The sequence below is a fragment of the Scyliorhinus canicula genome, chromosome 7, assembly GCF_902713615.1.
Source record: "Scyliorhinus canicula chromosome 7, sScyCan1.1, whole genome shotgun sequence".
NCBI classification, from domain to species: Eukaryota; Metazoa; Chordata; class Chondrichthyes; order Carcharhiniformes; family Scyliorhinidae; genus Scyliorhinus; species Scyliorhinus canicula.
The window spans coordinates 36,892,844-36,917,781 of NC_052152.1; the positions used below are offsets into that span (position 1 = coordinate 36,892,844).

At 42.3% G+C, this 24,938-nt stretch overlaps 1 protein-coding gene across 6 annotated transcripts in view; it reads left to right on the forward strand.

Moving 5' to 3' along the window:
* The window catches only part of tfg (trafficking from ER to golgi regulator), a 146,324-nt gene that overhangs the window by 69,325 nt on the left and 52,061 nt on the right, over positions 1-24,938 (forward strand). For 4 of the 6 annotated variants that reach the window (XM_038801792.1, XM_038801793.1, XM_038801794.1 and 1 more), the window contains one exon: positions 11,514-11,654. In XM_038801792.1, the coding sequence (XP_038657720.1) occupies positions 11,514-11,654 (141 nt within the window). Of the gene's footprint in view, positions 1-6,747; positions 6,865-11,513; positions 11,655-24,938 lie in introns of all 6 variants that reach the window. The other 2 variants (XM_038801789.1, XM_038801791.1) reach the window with 1 other exon arrangement.

Below are 24,938 nucleotides of genomic sequence, written 5' to 3' on the forward strand. Positions count from 1 at the left end.
GATGAATTTTGATAGGAATAGTAATTTGTCTGCTGCCAAAAAAAAAAGAAAAACCTTTGCTATAACCTTGTGAAAACTTTTTTTTTTTAAATTCCAGGGCATTAAATTTGATTTCCAATACATATAAAGTGTGAAAAGAAAACAGTATTATGCATTTTTAAGAGTAGTGAATATATACAGAACTGATATAGTGAGTTTTAACATTTTCTGCAGAAATCGTCTTTTCAAAACTATTCGGTCAAATTGATGGGCCCTTCTAGGTCGATTTTAGTCTGATGTTCTGAGCAGACAGGGAAAAAACTTAACCGGTTTCTTCTCTAAATATGCAGATTGGGTTCCCAATCATGTCATCAGGCCCAACAGCTATTTTCACAATTGGTCAGATGGCAAAGTTGTTTGGGCTTTCTTGACAGACCAGCCTCGTGTCAAGCGGAGACACAGCCAGAAGAGGCCCAAAGCGTCAACTCATTTTAAATGTTCTCTTGTTTCCATGCCATGTCAAAAGGAGGATAACTGCTCCTCTGGACCCTACAAGGAATGTTTAGGCTCACACTGCACCACTGCCCTATATTGATCATGAAGCTTTCCTTAAATCTCCTCCATGCAACTGAGTGATGGGATGTGTTCCTTTGACCTAAGTGGCAATCTCTTACTGCCTGACATTGTACGCCTGCCTGCTGACCAAATGCTGCTGTATGATGATATTAAGAGGGCAGTGCGCAACGAGCATGCAAATGTGGTCTAGGAGTTAAAATTTCCTGGGCTCCTCATTTCTGAGGTCAGATTGGTTTCCTATCCAATTCAACCCAAGCTTTTGCATTCCTACATATAGTTAAAATTTGGGCTCTGAAATTTCCCCCTGTGCATATGGTACAAAACTTATGCACAATAAATATGTTGTTGACCTCGATAGCGTTTTAGCACAGCCAAGGAATGCATGTTTTTGAAAAATGGGACTTAAGCCACAAAATCCGTTTTTGAGGCCGAGAGAAAATGGTATGGGGGATGGTCACTGTAGGGAAAGGGCACAAGCAAAAATACATAATTGATTCTAGAGAAATTGGGTTTGTAGTAACATAAATAAAATTAAAACTAGGGGTAACCCTGCGTTTTTATCGCTTTAGTATGAGTATCGCTTTTGCTGAAATGATTGCCATGCTCTTCATTGACATGTGCAACATAATTAATAAATTGTAAATAAGTGTTTCGAGATATCTTGATATGCACACCAATGAAGATCAACCGTGATATACAAATTTGTCATTTCCTCACCTTGCCATCAAGTGATTTAACTTTGGTCAGATATTAAATGTACATGTTTACGCATGAATATTTGTTGTTGAAGGTAGAGGTATGGAGAGTCATTGACATGCAACTGCACTTCAGTGAAACAAATGAAGAGGGCACGCAATTGAGCTCATTGCTGAGCCACGCTGCGTTTACTCGGTGTTATTACACTTATGCAGTCCTTCCTTGAGATTTTTCCCTGCCTGGTTGGTGCTTTGTATACTACAGGCTGAAAAAAATAAATCCTTTTATTAAAAGAGCTTCCATCTCACTAAGGAACTTCAAGTCAATCGACATCTAACAACTTGCTCTGAAAATTCTGCTCACATTCTGACAGCTGTAATAAATCCCCCCATTGCAGCTGAGACAATCCACAGCATTGTTGGAAACAAATGACAATTTACCCTATCTCTCAATGCTAACGGAACCTTTAAAAATAATTCCGGGATCGGGATCTGCACCTTCACTAAAAACAATCAGTTCTTCCTTGGTTCATAGCCCTACCTGTGTACCAAATTTCATTGAAATCCGCCCATTAGTTTTGGAGTATATTGTTTACAGGCATCCAGACTAACAAATGGTCAAAAAGATTATTTCTGCCCACCTTCAGTGATGGAGGCAACAAGGGAGTGATGGGAGGAGATTGGAAAATAAAAAAATAATCATTTTGCAATGACAGTTTTCTGCAGTCCTTGTTGGCAAAGAAATTTAAACAACATTTTGCCTGACTTTCTCTTGACCTAAATTTTATTTGCAGTGGTGGCTCAAGGGACCCGAGGTTAATTGGTCGAGATACAGAGCTTCAGCTGTGTATAAACAAAAGCAAAAAAAAAAATTGCAGATGTTGAAAATCAGAAATAATAAGGCTACATTCCGGAAGCAGCAGCACAGGCAGCATCTGTGGAGAGAACATTGGGATTAATACATAAAACATTAATTCCTCTATTCTCTTCACAGATGCTGCCTGACCCAACGATGGTTTCCATCACTTTCTGTTTTATGCTTCAGCTCTGTGTTGACTTCTGTTATTTTCTTTTATTTATTTCAACCTTTTGTGGATTTAAGGCATTGTGACAGTGGCAAGATGAAATAATTTTTTTTTCCATTCTTATCTGACAATTTTTTTTATTCAAAACGGTGAGGAGGGTTGATGCCAGAGGAAAACTCATTTCTACTTTTATGGCTGTCCAGATGTACAGTAGCGTTTCCTGTGCTCCATTCTAACCTTCAGCAACTTACATTCTATCCCCTTCATTTATTGTCCTCTTTTTCCCATGCTGATTACTCTCATGGCTATTCTGAACAAGGTTGGATAGTTATCTGCTGCGAATTGTTGAAGAGAACTGGTACATTTAGAACAATGAAGGGAAATCCATTATGTCAGTCAATAAATAAGGCAAGGAAAATGTTTTTAAAAAGGAAATTAAACTTTGATTTGGGAATTAAGCTGTAATTTGCAATATATAGGTTTGGCATCTTGAATTGGAGAAGTGTCAAAGAGATACCACAAATTGAAAAGCCATTCAGGAAATGGCTCCACCTTGTTACAATTAGGGTTGCAAGGACTGTGCGAGTGCTGCTACTTCAGAACAATACTAGGGCAGTGACGCTGGTCATGTTGTGTCCTCAGCATCAAGTGTGAGTGTGGGAAGGGGTGCTCCTGATATTCAGAGTAGCACTGATCATTAGGCTCACTTAATTCAGTCAGTGTAACTTGTATCATAAAATACGCACTGCATTTTCTCACATCAATGGTTTGTCTTGCTTGATGTAAACAAAGTAATTGCTAACAATCTTTTATTTCCCTCCTGAGTCTAGCCAAAGCTAGTACCTATAGCTTTCTGTTCCCTCAAATCCTTCCTGGACCTGAACTTCTGTTTTTAATTTTTTTATTCATTTACTGGATGTGGGCATTGCTGGTTAAGCCAGGTTTTATTGCCCATCCCTCATTGCCATTCAGAAAGTGGCGGCGGGTTGCCGCCTTTAATCGCTGCAGTCCCTGTGCTGTAGGTACATTCACTGTGCTGTTAGGGAGTTCCAGGATTTTGCCCCAGCAACAGTGAAGGAACGGCAATATATAATTCCAAGTCAGGGCGGTGAGTGACCTGGGTAGCCTCGAGGTAGTGGTGTTTCCAGGTATCTGCTGCTCTTGTCCTTCTAGATGGTAGTGCTCATGGGTTTGGAAGGTGCTGTCTAAGGAACCTAGCCGAGTTACTGCAGTGTATCTTGTAGATGGTACGTGTGATTGCCACTGTTCGTCGGTAGTGGAGGGTTTGAATGTTTGTGGAGCAATCAAGCGAGCTGCTTTATCCTGGATGGTGTTGCGCTTCTTGAGTGTTGTTGGAGCTGCACTCATCCAGGCAAGTGGAGAGTATTTCATTACACTCCTAAATTGTGGCTTGATGTTAGTGGGCAGGCTTTTGGAGATCAGGAGGTGAGTTACTCGCTGTAGGATTCCTAGCCTTCGACCTGTCCTGGTAGTCACAGTATTAATATGGCTAATCCAGTTCAGTTTCTGATCAATGGTAACACCCCCCCCCCCCCCCCCCCCCCCCCCCCCCCCAGATGTTGACTGTGGGGGATTTAGTGATGGTAATGCCATTGAATGTCAAGAGGCGATGGTTAGATACTCTTTTTAAAAAATAAACATTTTATTGAGGTATTGATGGGTTTATTACAACAACAGAAGAAACAATGTACAGTTAGATCCTCTCTTGTAGGAGATGGTCATTGCCTGGCACTTGTATGGTGTGAATGTAACTTGCCACTTGTCAGCCCTTGTATGGTGTGAATGTAACTTGCCACTTGTCAGCCCAAGCCTGGATATTGTCCAGGTCTTGCTGCATTTGGACATGGACTGCTTCAATATCTGAGGAGTTGCGAATGGTGCTGAACATTGTGCAGTCATCTGCAAATATCCCCACTTCTGACTTTATGATGGAAGGGAGGTATTGATGAAGCAGCTGAAGGTGGTTGGGCCAAGGACACTACGCTGAGAAACTCCTGCAGTGATGTCCTGGAGCTGAGATGATTCACTTTGTATCACCGCAACCATCTTCCTTTGTGCCAGATATGACTCCAACCAATGGAGAGTTTCCCCCCTGATTACCATTGACTCTAGTTTAACTAGGGCTCCATGATGCCATTCTCTCTCTTTCTCTCTCTCTCTCTCTCTCTCTCTTCACAACTGGAAAGGTGGATCTGTTGGATGAACCCTAAAGCAAGAGGGCCCAGGAACTGAGACCTCCCATCATAATGGGTGAGGTGTTTACTGAGACATGCAAATACTTTCCTTGTTGTTTACGTCATACCTGTTCCATCAACATGGATTGAATTTAAATCCAATGAAATGGCCGTGCTCCAACCTGGTAAAGAATCAGCTACATTGAAGGGTTTTTAAAAATGAATTTGAATGTTTAGATTAGCACAACTGAGAGAGCAGCTTTGATTTACTGACTTACATGGCATTTACTCATGAATATGAGATTGATACATCTAGAAGCAAGCTGAGATTGAAATTGAGGTTTGCTAAATGTATTTTAACTAAAACATTGTTCTGCTAGAATGAACCCACATGCTTTCAAAATCAGTACTGGCATACTTTATGGATATTCTGAAATATTGAACTTATACTGGGTAAAATGGTTAATGTGCGTTTTACTGATTATATTACCCTGGGTAATGGTAGTAATTTAAATCACTAGAATAGTTGGTGAGTCGCTCACTGTAATATCGCGCACGGGACCCAAGGGGTGGGAATGCTTATCTTCCCCGTGCTCCTTACAAAGTACAAGCTCCCCTGCAAGGGGCGGGGTATCTCAATTAACCAATGTATAATAGTCTCTCAATTTGTTCTCTCTGTACCATGACTAAATTGTTGAATTGCTTATTTACCATGATTCACCATCAGACTTTTAAATTGAGCTAAAACAGCATAAAATTAACCATAGTAATTTGCAATGCTGTTAACAACTGGAATTCCGAACTGATTAGGCAAGCACAAAATTATGATGTGTGTACACAATGAAATGAAATGAAAATCGCTCATTGTCACAAGTAGGCTTCAGTGAAGTTACTGTGAAAAGCCCCTAGTCGCCACATTCCGGCACCTGTTCGGGGAGGCTGGTATGGGAATTGAACTTAAAAATAAGACTTTGATTTTACTCACCTGCATTCATTTATTTTGGCGCTAAGCTAATCCGTTTGTGTTGCCTGTGAACAAATGCATACTTTTATGCTTAAAAAGAGAACCTGAAATTTAAGCTAGCCTGATGTTTCAAAGATTGTTTCAACCGTATCAATATGGAGAATCCTTCAAAAGAATAGTGCCCTATTGGTGCATTTAGAGCAACTTTATTTATAGATCTGGACAAAAAAGTAGCAGTTCAAACAAAGTTGTTGATGAACCTACTTACTTCATTATTTAAAGTCTGCAATAATTTGGATGTTCTGTCCAATAGGCGTAATATTTGTTAGTTTTGAATTTGAGCCGCGGTGGCATATGGAATGGGATGCAGTCTGTTTAGACACATCTGTTTTGGACCAAATAACTCAGAATAAGTTTAATAAGACCGTAGAAATTCAATGCTCTAGAATTGTAAAGCCAGTAGTATGCTGTTAGTATACTGAATATGGTGCACAGCTGGTAACACATCACATGGAAAGGTCCTCGTAATAGCAATCGCAATCTTTTAAAGTCCAACCTTTCATTTAGCCTTATTAAAATATTCCCTGAAAAAGAATGATGCACAGCATGACTTTTTCCTTTCATAACAATGAGTTTAATTTAATTGATGGCATGCTTGCATCTCTGCGTTTAATCTAAAGTTATTGTTGAGTATTCGTGGAGACTGCAGGGATTTATATCACATGATTAGATGGCTTTTTATTGATATTGACTGTTACTTCTCATGATTTGTTCAGTTGGATGTTTAGATCATGAAATATTCTGCAAATATAATAAAGGGGAGGTGGTGATGCAGTGATAGCGTCAATGGACTAGAAGACATAGGGTTTGAATCTCACAATGGCAGATGGTAGAATTTGAATTCAATAAAAATCAAGAATCAAAAGTCTAATGATGACAGTGAAATAATTGTTGACTGTTGTAAAAACCCATCTGGTTCAATAATATCCTTTAGGGAAGGAAATTTACCTGGTGTGGCCTACATGTGACATCAGGCCCATACAAATGTGTTTTATTCTGAAATGCCCTAGCAAGCCAGTCAGTTGTATCAAACTGCGACAAAGCCATTCAAAAGGAATGAGACAGGAATGACCACCCAGCATTGACCTAGGCACCGGAAACAACAACTGCAAACCCAGCCCTGCAAAATCCTTCTTGGGGCTTGTGCCAAAATTGGGAGCACAACCTGACATAGTCATACTCACAGAATCATACCCTATGAACAATGTGCCAGGCAGCAACATTACACCCCTGTGTTATGCCCTGTCCCACAGGTAGGGCAGACCCAGCAGAGGTGGTGGCACAGTGGTGTAAAGTCAGACGGAACTGTCTTGGAAGTCCTCAAAGTCCTCTGGACTCCACAAAGTTTAATAGCAACAGATCCAGTATGGGTAAGGAAACCTCTTGATTACCATGTAAATCCCTCCCCACACCTCAGTGGATGAATCAGTACTCCTCCATGCTGAGTACGCCTTGGGAGAAGCATTGAGGGTGTCAAGGACGCCAAAATATACTCTGCGTGGGGGACTTTAATATCCATCACCAAGTGTGGCTCGGTAACGCCATAAATTAGCTGGCTGAATCCTAAAGGACATAACTGCTAGAATGGGAATGCGGCAGGTGGTGAAGGAACCAACAATAGGGGAAAATATACATGAGCTCATCCCCATCAACATGCTTGCTGTAGTTGCATCTGTCCGTGGCAATGTTGGTGGGAGTGACCACCATGCAATCCTTGTGGAGGCAAAGTTCCAGATATACAATAAGGATATCCTCCATTGTGTTGTGTTCACTATCATGTCGAACAGATCTAGCACTCAAGGTGTGGCATCCATGAGGCGCTGTGGACCATCAGTACCAGCAGAATTGCAATCGACCACAACCAATAACTTCCCGGCATATTCCCCACTCTACCATTAACACCAAGTCACGGGATCAGCCATGGTTCAATGAAGAGTGCTGGAGAGGATTTCAGAGGTAACACCAGGCATACCTAAAAATTAGGTGTCAACCTAGTGAAGCTACAACACAAGACTTACCTGCGTACCAAACAGCATAAGCAGCAAGTAATAGAAGTAAGCAATTCCACATCCAGTGGATCAGATGCTCTGCAGTCCTGCTACATCCTATCGTGAATGGTGTTGGACAATTAAACAACTCCTTGGAGGAGGAGGCTGCACAAGTATCCCCATCCTCAATGATGGAGGAGACCAGCACTTCAGTGCAAAAGATGAGGCTTAAGCAATCACAACAATTTTAGGTCAGAGGTGCCGAGTAGATGATCCATCTTGGCCTCCTCGGGGGGTCTCCAGCATCACAGGTGCCAATCTTTGGCCAATTCAATTCACACCACGTGACATCAAGAAATGGCAGAAGACACTGGATACTGCAATGGCTACAGGCCCTGACAATATCTGGCAATAGTGTTGGAAGAACAGTGCTTCAAAACCTGCCACGCTCCAAGCCAAACTATTCCATTACAGCTACAACACTGACTATTCGGCAATGTGGAAAATTGCCCAAGTATGCCCTGTACAGCACAATCAGGAGTAATCCAACACGGCAAATTACCGCTCCATCAATCTATTCCCGATCATCAGTAGAATGATGGAAGGGGTAATGAACAGCACTATCAAGCAGCTTAGTAATAACCTGATGCTTTATTTGGGTTCCACCAGGGTCACTCAGCTGCTGACCTGATTACAGACTTGGTTCAAAAACGGGCAAAAGATCTGAATTCCAGAGGTGAGACGAGAGTGACTGCCCTTGACATCAAGGCAGTAGTTGATGGAGTATGATATCAAGGAGTCCTGGCAAAACTCAATTCTGTAGGTATTGGGGAAAGTCAAACCTGACACAAAGAAAGATGGTTGTAGTGGTTGCAGGTCAGTCATCTGAAGAATAATTCATTTGAAGAATAAAGGGATTAAGGGTTATGGTGTTCGGGCCAGAAAGTGGAGCTGAGTCCACAAAAGATCAGCCATGATCACATTGAATGGCGGAGCAGGCTCGAGGGGCCAGATGGCCTACTCCTGCTCCTAGTTCTTATGTTCTACGGCGGGTAACTCACCACCTAACTCGTCAAAGTCTGTCTACGGCCTACAGGACACAAGTCGGGAATGTGATTGGATACTCTCCACTTGCCTGGATAAATGCAGTTCCAACAGCACTGAAGCTCGACACAATCCAGGACAAAGCAACCCACTTGATTGGCACCGCTTCCATGACCCTTCTCTCCCTCCACCACCGAACAGTGGCAGCAACATATATAATCTACAGGATGCACTGCAGAACTCGCCAAGGTTCCTAAGGCAGCACCTTAGGTGGGCTGCTGCTGTTGGTGCCAGTGGGGAGACAGTCTAGCCAGGTAGGGGTAGGGTTGGCACAATAAGGCCCAGACACAATGGAAGGAAGGTAGACATAGCAGCCAGGGACAGGCAGTGAGGCCGCCTGTACCACAGAGGCGGCCAAGCTTCCACCAGCAGCTAGAGGCCAGGCCGGGAGAGCCAGGAATGGGGAGAAAACCCCTGGAGATATCCAGCAGTGGCTGGAAGATCAGAGGAGGAGAAACATGAGAAAGGAGAAGCCAAAGGCAGTGATGCAGGCCGAAGATCAAAAAAGGAGGGGAAAGAAAACAACAGGCTGCAGCTAGATTTAAAATTGAATTTTGTTTCCTCCCAAGATGGCGATGGAGTGTGCTGACTTTCTGCGAGCTCTCCCCTACAGATCCTCTTTCTAACTGTTATTTATAGTTATATCCTATGTTTTCATGTGCACTGTCTCTCGGTACACGTGACAATAAATAACTCAAATCAAATCACCTTCCAGACCCATGACTGCTACTATCCAGATCAGTGGTGGGTAGCCTGCATCCTGGGGGCCACATGCGGCCCATCTGGGTTCTGACTGTAGCCCACAAGACATTTTGTTGACTGTTGCCCATGCGCAGGGTTGCCATATTCTGCTAATTTCCATCTGCTTAGATTTTGTTCCTACTAGTATGACTGAAATGATATGCACGTCGTGCATGCTCATTGCACACAGCATTGACTGTGAGAGCTGTGTGCTCTCTGCAGCCAAAATGCAAATCTTTCTTTTGTTTTTACCATTTGAAGCTGAGAGTTGTATTAATATATAATGATTAAGCATTTTCTATAACTCATTATGAAATATTTAGCATGTATTAAAAGTATTTAATCTTAATCTAGGGGTCACGGTTAATGAACATGCCCGATTTCAACCTTGTGGCCCACTGGGATGAAGGAGGGCCCTTTATGAGGCCCACTCACTTGCCTAGGTTGCCCATCACTGATCTAGAAGGACAAGGGCAGCAGATACATGGGAACACCACCACCAGTAAGTTCTCCTCTAAGCCACTCACCATCCTGATTTGGTAGTATATTTTTGTTCCTTCACTGTTGCTGGATCAAAATTCTGAAATAACCTCCTTTACAGCACTGTGGGTGCAACTCGAGGATAATTTGGACTTGGAGGGAGTACAACGTAGGTTTACAAAAATGATACCTGGAGAGATTAATCAAATTAGACCTGTTTTCGCTAGAATTTAGACGGTTAAGGGGTGATCTGATCGAAGTATTCAAGAAACACTGGGTCAATAAAGACTATTTCCACTGGTTGGAGAATTCTAAAACTAGGGGGCATAGTCTAAAAATTACAGCTAGATCGTTCAGGAAAGATGGCAGAAAGAACTTCTTTTCTCAAAGGCTGGTAGAGGTTTGGAACTTTCTCCCACAAACAGCAGTTGAAGCTAGATTCATTCATTTAAAATCTGACATAGATAGATTTTTGTTAAGCAAAAATATTAAGGGATATGGGCCAAAGGCAGGTATATGGAGTTAGGTTGCAGATCAGCCATGATCTCATTGAATGTCAGAACAGGCTGAATGGCCTATCTACCTACACCACAGGAACTGCACCATTTCAAGAAGGCAACTCACCACCACCTCAAGCAATTAGGGAAAAGCACAGTACCACAGTGGTTACCACTGCTGCTTCATCGTGCCAGGGTCCTGGATTTGATTCCATACTGTGGTGACTCTGTGTGGGGTTTGCATATCCTCCCAGTGTCTGCGTGGCTATACTCCAGGTGCTTCAGTTTTCTCCCGCAGTCCAAAGATGTGCAGGTTAGGTGCCTTGGCCATGTTCAATTGTCCCTTAGTGCTCAAAGATGTGCAGGTTTTATGGGGTTACGGGGATAGGCAGGGGAGTGGGCCTAGGTAGGGTGATCCTTTACAGGGTCGGTGGTACTTGATGGGCCAAATGGCCTCCTGCACTGTTGGGGTTCTATGGAATAAATGGTATCCTAGTCCACATCCCTTTAATAAATAAAAATAAATTGAATAAGAACTTTGTGCAGCAGCAGTACATATTATAGAAGATCATGATATTTTAAATGATAATTAAATAAATCAAATGCATTCAAAGAAAACCACACAATTTGAGGGAAATATTTGGAACTGTGTAGCCTTAGTTACACAGTAAAGTACTGTTGATTATAGATCTGTCAGTGGTTGGAAAATATTTATGTAATGAATAAGAGATGGCAGCTGAAGAAGTATGTAAACAACATTAAATGTATTGACTGAAATCTAGCTTTCTTATAGTCACTACTACTACAATGCTAAATATGCTGAAGGACAACACTGTGCCACTCTTTTCTAAAGAGACTTCTACCACCAAACACCACCACTCACCACACATGCATCGCACGGACTCATTTTTCTCACATCAGAAAATTAATGTGACTTTTAAATTAATTCTGATTGGATAGTTGGATGAAAGAAAATGGCAGAAGGGATATGACAAAGAATCTGTGATTGGAACTATTTGTTCGCTTGGGAGGGGGCGAACACCACACAGACTGGTTGGACTCAATAACTTGTTTCCAAGTTGTAACTTTTATGTATTTCTGATGTGGATTGTGTTTCACAGACTTTTGGAGAGAATATTTGCAATATAAATCCTGCCTTTTCCACTGATAAATGCATTTTTGCTCATTAATTTATCTCCTGTGTTTCAGGCCCTCCAAGTGCTCCAGTAGATGAACGATCAGGAACACCTGACAGTATTGCCTCTTCCTCATCTGTAGCTCATCAGCCTGGTGCTCCCCAGCAGCAGCAACCCTACACAGCAGCTCAGCCTCAAGCTGGCCAGATGGAAGGTAAAGAGTCCATTGCCTTGCTAACAAAACTCAATTAATACCAAAGTGCCCCGCAAACACACTTGTGGATTTAAAATTGCAAACAAAGTATATTTTATGTTTAGAATTTGATTTCAGTTACACTTGCATACAATTGTCATTAAACCCCTAAGGCATTTCAGAGGAAATACTGACACTGGACAGTAGTAAAAGAGTCATAAAATGATCCTTAAGCATGGTTCGGAAGGCAGATTTTAAGGAGACCCTTAAAGTCAGGAAAGAAGTAATAGGATGATGTAGTTAAAGAAGAGTTCAAAGGATCAAGTTCTATGAAGACTGCTTATATTGGTTGAGTGGAGAAAATTGAGGATATACGGGTGGCCCGAAACACAGGGCCACCCGTATATGGCCCGAAATTTACCGGCTGCGTCCCACAGGAATCAGGACGGGACATGAACGGTAGATCCCGAGAGAGGCCAGCCTTGGGATTCTCAACGGTCGTTACGCCTTGCGAGATCTAACCAAATCTTGCGAGATGTTGCGGTGGGTGGGACCCAGTCTTCTACGGTTAAGTGAATTTAAAAACCCACTTAGCCGTGTTGCCACTGGACCGAACCTCACCCGCCATCGAGCAGCTTTGCTGAGGAGACCTCAGCTGAGTGTCGTGCAGTACTGGTCCCACCGAACGGGAACCAAGCGTACCAGCACGTGGGAGGGTCTCCGAGGCAATCGAAAGCCCCCGGGTGGCCAACCTCTGACCAGACAGGCACCTTGGCACGGCTGGTGCCACCCGGATACCTTGGCACTGCCATCCTGGCATTGCCCCGGTGCCCAGGTGGCATTGACGGGCAGTGGCAGACTGGCATTTTGCCCGCACGGGAGATCATTCATGGTGGTGCCCTATCCGTGTGAGGGGGATGGGGGCCCCAGAATAGTAACAGGGTGCTGTTGGATCGTGGGGTCGTTCCGGTGCTTGTAGCGCTAATCCCGCCCAGAACTGACTTTTTTTCAAGAACAAAGAAAAGTACAGCACAGGAACAGGTCCTTCGGCCCTCCAAGCCTGTGTGATCATGATGCCCTAACTGAAACAAAAAACCTTCTACTGTACCCGTACTCAGTCCATAACCCTCTATTTCCTCCCTCTTCATGTATCCATCTCGATGCCATTTAAATGTTGTTAATGTGCCTGCTTCTACCTCATCCTCTGGTAGCGCGTTCCAGGTACCCACCACTCCTTGCGTGAAAAACTTACTCCATACATTTTCCTTAAACTTTCCCCCTTTCACCTTGAACCTGTGTTCCCTTGTAATTGACACCCTTGGAAAAAGCCTCTGACTATCCACCCTGTCTATGCCCCTCATAATTTTAAAGACCTCTATCAGGTCTCCCCTCAGCCTCCCATCTTTCCAGTGAAAACAGTCCCAGTTTATTCAACCTTTCCTCATAGCCAACGCCCTCGAAACCAGGCAGCACTCTGGTGTACCTTCTTAGCACTCTCTCCAAATCATCCACGTCCTTCTGAGGGTGACCAGGACTACACGCAATACTACAAAAGCGACCAAACCAAGGTTTTATATAGCTGCAACATGATTTCCCAACTCTTGTACTCAATGCACCGGCTGATGAATGCAAGCATGCCATGTGCCTTCTTAATTGCCTTGGCCCCCATGTTGCCACTTTTAGGGAACTGTGGACCTGCATGCCCAGATGCCTCTGTATTTTAATGTTCCCAAGGGTTCTGTCATTTACAGTATAATTCATACCTAGATTTGATCCTCCAAAATGCATTTCCTCGCATTTGACTGGATTAAACTCCATCTGCCGTTTCTGTGCCCAAGTCTCCAATCTATCTATATCCAGTAGTATCCTCTGACAATCCTCAGCACTATTAACAACTCCGCCAATCTTCATGTTATCCGCAAACTTACTAATCAGACCACCCACATTTTTCTCCAGATCATTTATATATACAACAAACTACAGAGGTCCCAGCACTGATCCCTGCAGAACACCACTACAGATCTCCATTCATAAAAGCACCCTTCCACAGCTACTCTATGTCTTCTATAACCAAGCCAGTTCTGTATCCATCTAGCCAGCCCACCCCGAATTCCATGTGATTTTAGTTTATGTACCAGTCTGCCATGTGGGACCTTGTCAAATGCCTTTATAAAGTCCATATAAATTACATCCACAGCCCTTCCCACATCAATTTTCTTTGTCACCTCTTCAAAAAACTCAATCACATTGGTGAGACATAACCTTCCCCGTACAAAATCACGCTGTCTGTCACTAACTAGACCATGTGCATACATTCTGTCCCTCAATATCTTTTCCAATAGCTTCCCCACCAATGATGTCAGGCTCACCGGCCTATAACTTTCTGGATTGTCCCTGTTTCTTTTCTTTAGCAAAGGAATAACATTAGTTATTCTCCAGTCCTCTGGATCCTGGCCTGTGTTCAAAGAGGATGTGAAGATATCTGTTAAGGACCCAGCTAATTCTCCCCTTGCCTCCTGCAGTGAGCTGGGATAGACCCTATCCGTCCCTGGAGACTTGTCTACCTTAATGCAATTTAGGATGCTCAACACTTCCTCCTTTGATATATTGATGTTTTCAAGAGAGATCACACTCTTATCCCTGATCTCAATATCCATCATGTCCTTCTCAGTGGTGAATACCGATGCAAAGTACACATTAAGGATTTCACCCACTTCCTGTGGTTCCATGCATAACTTCCCTCCATTGTCTTTTAATGGGCCTACTCTTTCTCTTGCTACCCTCTTGCTCCTAATATATGTATAAAAAGCCTTGGGATTCTCCTTGACCATGTTTGCTGAAGACATTTCATGGCCCCTTTTAGCCCTCCCAATTCCACGTTTAAGTTCCTTCGTATTTTCACTGTACTCCTCAGGGCCTTTGTCAATTTTTAGATGCCTAGTCCTGTCGTATGCTTCCTTTTTCCTTTTGACTAAGCTTACAATTTCCCTTGTCATCCATGGTTCCCGAATCCTGCCATTTCTATTCTTCATTTTTGCAGGATCGTGCCTTTCCTGCACTTCACAGCAGCACGGTAGCATTGTGGATAGCATAATTGCTTCACAGCTCCAGGGTCCCAAGTTCGATTCCGGCTTGGGTCACTGTCTGTGCGGAGTCTGCACATCCTCCCCGTGTGTGCGTGGGTTTCCTCCCACAGTCCAAAGATGTGCAGGTTAGGTAGATTGGCCATGATAAATTGCCCTTAGTGTCCAAAATTGCCCTTAGTGTTGGGTGGGGCTACTAGGTTATGGGGATAGGGTGGAGGTGTTGACCTTGGGTAGGGTGTTCTTTCCAAGAGCCAGTGCAGACTCGATGGGCCGAATGGCCTCCTTCTGCACTGTAAATTCTATGATTAAAAAAATTCAATCAACTGGCCTTTAAAAGCGTCCCAAATGTCAGAAGTGGATTTGCCCTCAAATAGCCTCTCCCAATCCACATTCCCCAGTTCCTGTCTATTTGGATGTAATTGACTCTCGCCCAATTAAGCACCCTCGCCCGTGGGCCACTCTTGTCTTTATCCATGACTACTCGAAATCTTATGGAATTATGGTCGCTAAGACCAAAATGCTCCCCCACTGAAACCTCACCTGGCCTGGCTCATTCCCCAATACCAAGTATAGTATGGCCCCCTCCCTGGTTGGATTGTCAACATAGTATATCAAAAAACCCTCCTGAACACATCGAACAAATTGCTCTCCATCTGAGTCCCTGACTGTGAGGGATTCTCAGTCAATATGGGGGAAGTTAAAATCGTCCATTACAACTACCCTGCTTTTTTCGCACCTTTTCAGTATCTGACTACACAATGGATGGGAGGCGGGTTTGAGCGACTCTCTGTAGTTTCTTAAGGTCTTGAGTCGAGCAGTTGCCATACCAAGCTGTGATGCAGCCAGATAGGATGCTTTCTATAGTGCATCTGTAAAAATTGTTAAGAGTTAATGTGGACATGCCGAATTTCCTTCGTTTCCTGAGGAAGTATAGGCGCTGTTGTGCTTTGTTGGTTGTAGGTCACGCCCCACTTCACAAACTTGACGTTGTATTCTAAACTGGCAATGCCACTGCAATACTGAGGGAGTGTTGTACTGTCTGAGGTGCCATCTTTTGGTTAAGATTTTAAACACTCAAGTGGACATAACAAACTCAATGGTATTATTTGAGGAAGAGTTCTCCCGGTATCCTGCTCCATATTTTATTCCCCAACCAACATCATTAAATCCAAGTATTTAATGATGGTTGTTGGATTTTGCTGTGCTTGAATTGATTTCTTACATCACACCAGTTACAGATATATCCAATTTAAAATGGCTGGCATGTGGGAGGATATTTGGAATCCAGAAATGAAATCCAACACACTGAGCATATGTGCAGCCCACTTCAGGAGTGAAATTCCACACAAAGCACAATAGAGCTGATTCTAGGAGAGAACAAGTTTGCAGCTGACCTCTGGGGTGTAACTTTACACAGGTAGCACATGTGCCGCTGACTCCTGAAGTGAAATCACACAAAGGGCCCGTTGGGTTTAAGGCCAAGATTTGATCAGGGACAGTCATCATGATTTTGTCAGAGGGAGGTCATACCTAACAAATTTGATTGAACTTTTTGAGCATGTAACCAAGTGCGTAGATGAGGGTAGTGCAGTTGATGTAGTTTACATTGATTTCAGCAAAGCCTTTGACCAGGTCCCACATGGAATACTTATTAAGAAGGCAAATGTACATGGGATACAGGGTGATTTGATAAGGTGGATTCATAATTGGCTTTGTGGTAGGATCAGAGGGTGATGATAGACAGCTGCTTTAATGTCTGGAAGCCAGTGACCAGTGCTGTAACACGGATCTGTGCTGGGTCCCCTATTGTTTGACATCTATATAAATTATATAAATGACTCTTTGAGGGCGTAGGACTAGTAAGTTTGAAGACACAAAGATCGGCCCTAGTGATTAGCAGTGAGGTTGAGTGCCTTGGGTTACAGGAAGATATAGACGAGATGGGCAGATAAGTGGCAGATGGAATTTAACCCTCAAACGCATGAGGAGTTTGGAAGGAGTAATTTGACAAGGAAGTATTCAGTAAATGGCCTGGCACCGTGAAGTTCTGGGGAACAAAGGAACCGTGGTGTGTTTGTCCATAGATCTCTGAAGGCAGAAGGGCAGGTTAATGGGGTGGTGAAAAAGGCATATGGGACACTCACTTTTGTCAATCGGGGCATAGATTACAAAATCAGGGAGGTCATGCTGGAGCTGTACAGACCTTTGGTGAGGCTGCAGCTGGAGTACTGTGTGCAGTTCTGGTCGCCACATTATAGGAAGGATGTAATTGCACTGAAGCGGGTGCAGAGGCGATTCACAAGGATGTTGCCTGGGATGGAACATTTTAAGTTATGAAGACAGGTTGGATAGGCTTGGGTTGTTTTCTCTGGAGCAGAGAAGACAGGGGTGTCCTGATTAATGTGTACAAGATTATGAGGGGTATGGATAGGGAGCAACCGTTCTCCTTAGTTGAAGGGTCAGTAATGAGGGAACACGAGTTCAAAGTGAGGGGTGGGAGGTTTACGGGGGATTTGAGGAAAAACGGTTTTACCCAGAGAGTGGTGATGGTCTGGAATGCACTGCCTGGGAGGGTCACATCCTTTAAAAAGTACCTGGATGAATGCATGGCACATCATAACATTCAAGGCTATGGGCCAAGTGCTGGAAAGTAGGAGTAAGTGAGCAGGTCAGAACCTTTCATGTGTTGGTGCAGGCTCAATGGGCTGAACGGCTCGTCTGCACTGTAATATTCTGTGAAGAAGAAAATTTTTAGATGGAAGAGATTCAAAAGAATTGAGAGAATAGGAGAGTGCATTAGTGTAGGACAAGATGGGTAAGTGGCCAGGAGCCAAATCTGCTGGGTTTTTCCAACATTTTCTGTTCTTATTGGCAATTGAGAAATTTAAGCCTGGGGTTTGGTGGCATCATTGGGGAGACACTGTAGAAATATTCAGTTTATTACAATTGTTCTGAATGACCATGTGTACAGTCCCCGCCACTTAAAATGCCATTTATATTGCTCAAAATGCAACAATCAATAGTATTTGTGATAATGTCAATTTCAAAGTTGCCTGTTGGTGTCCATTTACTTTGAGCAGCAGCAGCTGTACTTACCTGACATACTGTACGAGTGAAATACGGGTGGGAAACTGATACCTTTTTAGAAATTGGGACTTAACAAACATAACAATGCATTATAATCCCAACCCCTGTACCATTGTTCTGCTTAAATGGATCAAATGGTTATACTTCTACTGTTTCCTGATGACTGTCTCCAGGTGAAATTAGAGCAGTAGAACTCAGGGTGTTTGATTAGGTCTAGGGGCCAGCAGTAAGGAGGTTCATTGAGGTAGTGGTTCAGGGAGCTGGAGGCGATGAGCAACAAGAACATTCTTGTAACACTACCATGCTATAGTTTGTGCACCCTCTTATCTATCACCAACAACACCCAATCATGCACAGAAATCAGTAATAACTGCCAACTCTACGCTGCACTTATACTGTAGGCAGATGAAGGAGAGAAGCTGACTGGTTGGCTGATGGGTTTCAGCAGTAGTCCCCGAGGTTGCAGGCATTGGATCAATAGCATGATTTACAAACTAATTATGGTTTCTAGTGGCCATCACATAAAGTGGTAAACCTCGATCACACATATATGCCCACTGGTAACTGGGACCAAACCTACAAACTATGAACATAGTTTTATAAATTATACTACTTTGTCATCATTGGATGCATCTCAAGTACAAACTTGTAATCGTTTCAGTATGTGTTAAATGTATCATTTTTGCTTCACTAGAACTACATTAAATTTGCACTATTTCCTATATAGGAAAAAAAAGCTTGGCTAGTATAATTTCTTGTTTTATCTAGATTGTGGGTTTGAATTCAACCTAGAATGATGGAAAAGAAAGAGCAAACTTGTAATTACATAATGCCTTTCATAACCTTAGGATGTCCCAGAGGTTTTGCAGCCAATGAAGTGCTTCTGAGATATGGTAAACATTGTAGTGTCGGAAACATAACCGGCAGTTCGCTGCTTGTGGGAGCTGCTGAATGCATTATGTTGATGGCCACATAATCTCAATGATATTGATCGCGTTTTATTCAAGAGATATGTTTGCAGTGCAAAGGCTGATTTTCAGTTGATGTAAATGAAGTGCATCTAAAAATCATAAATGGACTAAGTGATCAAGTTTTAAAAACCTGGAAATGCATAATAATCATGTAACAATAAAATTAGACATTCAGCAGGTAACAATTTGTGGGCAAATTCAGCAGGTAACACAATTTATGGGCAGAATATTAAAAGGAGGAATATTAAGTGAACATTATATTTAAATTACAATTCCATTCTTGAGTACAGAAATGAAGCGTTGCTATAAAAAGTCAGATAACACTTGAACAGACTTTTCTTGGAGTCAGAAGAATAACATTCTTGAAAGCGTCGTATTTTCCCCATTCTTCTCCATGCTTACTTCCTTTAATTGTCCACGTGGTATTACTTATTTTTACAAGCGGTTCAAATTGAAGGAGCAGTTTTTTTGTTATGAGCTGATGTGCATCATGATCCGAATTTCACAGCAACCATCTGTAAAGAGCTTTGTTGTTTCAGACTGAGCTACATTGCAGCTAAATTCCCAAAGATGAAAGAACAGTAGAACTTGCTGTGACACGGAGTGAAAACACTCGGAAGTATTTTGTGCTTGCTAACAGTTTGCTCAATAAATGACCAATACTCTTTCTATAAATGGGACCAATACTCTTTCTATAAATGGAACCAATGATTTTCAAGTCTATTCAATTGAGTTAAACTTTCATTTAACTAACATACAATTTTTTAATGTTTGCTCTCTTTTATCATTTCATGGAATGTGAGCATCGTTAACAAGGCCAATATTTGTTGGCCAACCCTAATTGCCTCTGAGAAGGTAGCGGTCAGCTGCCTTATGAACCTTAGCACTCCATGTGGTGTAGGTGCAACCACAATGCTGTTAGGTTGGAGTTCCAAATTTTTGACCCAGTGATAGTGAAGGAACAGCGATATACTTCCAAGTCAGGATGGTGTGTGGCTAGTGGTGTTCCCATGCGTCTGTTGCCTCTAGTGGTAGAGGTTGCGAATTCTTAAAGTTCTGTCGAAGGAGGCTTGGCAAGTAGATGCCAAGCATTTTGTAGATGATGCATATTGTTACAGCTATGTGCCACCGATGGTGATGGAAGACATTAATGTTTAAGATGGTGAATGGGGGCACCAATCAAGCAAAACTGCCTTGTGCTGGATGGTGTCAAGATCTTGAGTATTGTTGGAATTGCATCATTCAGGAAAGCGGAGACTATTTCAGCACACTCTTGACTTCTGCCATGTAGATGTTAGCCAAGCTTTGATGAGTCAGGTGAGTTGCTCAGTGCCAAATTCCTAGCCTCTGATCTACTTCTGTAACAATGGTGTTTATATCCTTTGATCCTGTTAAGTTTCTGGTCAGTTGTAACTCCTAGGATGTTGTTAGTGGGGAAATTAATTCATGGTAATGCCATTGAACATCAAAGTTAGATGGTTAGATTCTTTTTTGTGAGAGATAGTTGTTGCCTGGCACTTGTTTGTGAAAATATTGCTTGTTGAGTATCAGTCTAAGCCGGAATATTGTCCAGGTCTTACTGCACCCAAGCATGGACTGTTTCAGTATCCGAAGATTCGTGAATGGAACTGAACATTGAGCAATTGCCACTGGACATCCATATTACATCTGATGGCAGGAAGGTCATTTTTGAACCAGCTGAAGATGATTGGGCCCAGGACACAACCTGAGGAACTCGTACAGCAATATCCTAGGGCTGAGTTGGTTGATTCCAGCAACCACAACCAACTTCCTTTGCTGGAACAACTTATTTTTTTAATGCAAAAGAGTTTTAATTTTCTTAAATTGTTATAGCAATCAATGGATAATAGCAAATTAAAGTACTGCACAAAAGTGAAAGGTAATACTTGAAATTGCCCCACAATTCGAATGAATAAAGAAAGCTACAGATGAAAATCAAATTGCAAAGAAAGGCCAGAAACTGGAACAGCAATATATTGGAAAAATTAAATGGCAACAGTAGTTATTCTTGAATCTTCAGCATACTTCTAAATTTGTCAAGAAATAGCAGAAATTGATTTATTATTTGCAAATTGCTGAATGGCTGATGGCACTGCAATTCTGGGGCACAGGCCTTCAGTACTACAGTCAAGATGTTGTCACGATCCATAGCCTTAACTGTGCCCGATGCCTTCAGCTGTTTAGTATATCATGTGGAATTAATCAAATTTGCTGAAGACTGGCTCCTGTGCCTCTGAGGTCCTCAGGAGGAGATGAAGATGCGTCATGCACATGGCATTTCTGGCATAAAATGGTTGCGAGATACCTCCACATTATCTTTTGCACTGACCGCTTGACTCTCTTAAAGTTGAAGATGGGATATTTTTGAGCCACTGCCTTCAGTTACTTGTATAATATCCCACCACCATTCATGATTGGACATGGCAGGGAGATTTGATCCGATCTACTGTTGAATTGCTTAACCCTGTCTATGGTGTACTACTTCCACTCTTTAACATTTATGTGTTCTTGTGTTGTAACTTTACTAGGTTTCCACCTAATTTTTAAGTATGCTTGTTGCGGCTCCCGGCATGTTCTCCTACACCAGAGTTGATCCCCTGGCTTGATGCTAATATAATGAGGAATATGCTGGGCCATAAAGTTACCGATTGTGGGTGAATACAATTCCAATGTCCAGGATTGCCTCATGCATGCAATTTACAGCTGCTAGATCTGTTCTGAATCGACCCATTTAGCACGATAGTAGTGCTACACAACACGATGGCGGTAGCCTTTGTGTGAAGGTGGGCTTCCATTTCCACAAGGCCTGTGCGGTGGTCACTCCTACCAATACTGTCATGGACAGATGCCTCTGCGGCAGGTAGATTGGTGAGGAAGAGATTAAGTAGGTATTTGGTTCCCTCGCCATCTGCAACAGGCCCAGTCTGGCAAGTACATCCTTGAGGAGTTGCTTGGTCAGTAGTGGTGCTACTAGCAGCGCTTGGTGATGGATGCTGAAGACACTAGAATGTACTCTCGTGCATTATCTTCCTTTCCTGCCTTTAGTGCATTTTCTACATGGTGTTCACTTGGATTCAACAGCTGGGGCAAGGCAGCAGGAGGTTATCAGCCCATGTTTGACCTGATGCCATGTGACTTCATGGAGTCTGGAGTCAGTGTTGAGGACTCACAGGGCCACTCCTTCCCAACTGTATAGCACCATCTCTCGTGGGTCTGTCCTGCAGGTGGAATAGCACATATCCAGGGATGTTTGGAGAGATGCCTTCGGCTTTGCTTTAAAGATATGATTAAGTGAGGCTGTTGTTTGACAAGTCTGCTGGGCTGCTTTCCCTAATTTGACATCAGATGTTAAAGAGGACGACTTTGCAGAGTTGACTGGGTGAGATGTGCCTTTGTCATTTCCCACGCCTAGGTCAGTGGTGTGCCCTTTTTAAAAAAAAACATTTTGTTTTTAACTTTACATTTGACTCAACTAATGTCTTTTCCCCAGATAATTTCAGAGGATAGTTAAGAGTTAATGATGTTTTTGTTGGCCTGGAGGCACATGTAGGCCAGACTCGGTCAGGACGGCAAATTACCTTTGCTGCAGGTTATTAGTGAACCAGATTAGTTTTTGTGACAGTCTGGTAATTTCATGACTAGCTATTTTATTCCAGAATTATTAATTGAATTTAAATTTCCCCCCTGCCATGGTGAGAGTTTTACTTGTGCCTCTGGAGTATTACTCTGTGCCTCTAGATTACACATCCAGTAACATTACCACTTAGCTAATGTCCCCTGTTTAATACTGGACAAATGAAGATTATGTTGCTTCAAATTCCTATGGACATAAGTTCTGTTTGTTTGTGATGGTACTGTGATTTCAATGTAGGGCAGTGATTCTTGGATAGCTGTATCAGAGTTTACTGTTATGTTCAACTCACTCTCTACTACCCTTCTCAATCCATTTACTACCTGTGTGCCAATAGTATGTTTGATTGGGGAGGTCCAATTTCCTAGGTTTAATATTGAGAAAGCTAAAGCTTTCAATCTTTGGCTGCACTACAATCTTGTCACCGATTCTCCTAGATTGGAGTCAACATGTTAGCATTTATCACTTATTGCCTTTTTGGTGGATTGCTTTTCATGCTGCATTCTATTCCTGCAATTTGAGATTTGGCAATATTCTGGTTTAAAGGACAAAAATGAAGATAATTGTCCAGCTAGCGTTTTGGGTAAATGTACTAGTTTCCAATAGCTCAATTTTAAAAATTTTATATTTTAAAAACATTTAATCTAGTTAAGGTACAGGAAATATTTTTGCAGCTTGTAGAAATATGTAGTTTGTTTCACCTGAACTTCTTGGCCTGAAACTGGCTCCATAATTAATACAATGTTCCAGTTTTGAAATTAGTGATAGCAAACACGAGGTTAAAACGTGGTTTTGATGAGAACTGTCAGTCAGTAAAAAACAGGGCAGCTTCAGGTGTTAAAAAATTGCCGTAGCCCAAACAAAATTTTGTTGTTTAAAGAAAGCAAGTTTCATTGTATATTGATGATGCCATATTTTAAGCCCCTCTTTGGTTAACATTTAATTGTTTATTTTAATCCATGGAAAGTATTTAACGTTACAAATTTTGAACCGGCTTCTTACATGTACTGTTTTGCCTGTTGATTGGAACATCTGTACCGACTACATGTTTCCAGGAACATGCTGGCCTGTTTCATAATTATATTGACTTTGGATTCTGTGATGTGCAGTAAATAGTCTTTGTTACACAGGCCATGCCTGCATATTTATAATAAAATTGTTATTGAAGCAATTTATTTGAACAGATTGATCTGTCTCCTGCTTTATGACCTGAAAATGGAAAAGTCAGTATTCTTTGTGGGGGTTGATAATCGCTTCATTCAGGGATATTGTATCAAAAGTGCTGTAATTTGCTTTACTCCTACTGTCATGTTTCAGGATTGTTTGACAATTTTGTCACCTAAGAAATTGACTCTGAATCCCATGAGGTCTCTGGTATCAGATCAAATATGGGCACGGTAACCTCCTGCTGAATATTGAGTACTGCTCCCCCACTCCAGCTGTCAAACCTGTACTCTTCCATGTTGAGCACCACTTGGAGGAAGCATTGAGAGTGACAAGGGCACAGAATGTTCTGTGGATGGGGGACTTCAGTATTCATCAGCAAGAGTTGTGTGGTAGCACCACTACTGACTGAGCTGGCAGAGTCACAAAGCTGGACTGGTCCTGCGGCAGGTAATAAGGGAGCCAATAACAGTGGAAAATATACTTGACCTTTTCTTCTGCAATCTATCTGTCGCAGATGCATCTGGTAGGAGTGACCACTGTATAGTCCTTGTGGAGGCAAAGTCCCATCTTCACAATGAGGATGCCCTCCATCATGTTGTGTGGCATTACCACCATGCTAAACGGGATAGATTTTGAATAGATCAAGCCAGTCAGAACTGGGCATCCGTGAGGCGGTGTGGGCCATCAGCAACAGCAGAATTCGAATGATGCTGAGACCTGGCCGAATGGCCAAGGCTTGTTTACATGCAGTTGTTGACTTTTCAACCAAAATGGTTGGGAGCTTAGTTGCCTGGTTGTGAATGCAGCTTTCTTGGTCACAATCTACTAAAGTTTACAAAATTAACAGGACGGTATCAATTGTTATGATTTTTTCCCTGAAACCTTCACTTGCATCTTCAGTCTCCAAGATCTTTTCCCCATTTCTCATTTATGGAAATTCCCTGAAGTCTGTGGTGATGGCAACTTGTTAACCTAAAATCATAAGTCAGTTCATCAAGGTTTGAAAAAAGATGTACACCTAGAACCAATTATAAAATCACATGGTCAATTTTCAGGCTGCAGAATTTCCTAAGACCGGTTTTTGAATTAAAAAATGTTACTTGCGGGTGTAGGCAAGGGAGACTAGAATAGACACGTTTCTGAAAGGCAGTGAAATAGTTGGTGTGTGCTGGGATTGCCTTTCAGTAAATTGGAGATGTTCTTGAAAAAGTGAGAATTTCCAGTCTACTGTAAATCATTCTGATGAGAACTGGCGAGATTGATCCTGCACAAGAGGGAGTTTTATTTGCAATGCCTAATTGCCAGGTTATTACTTGTATGGGGCTTTTCTCCATGCTTTAGC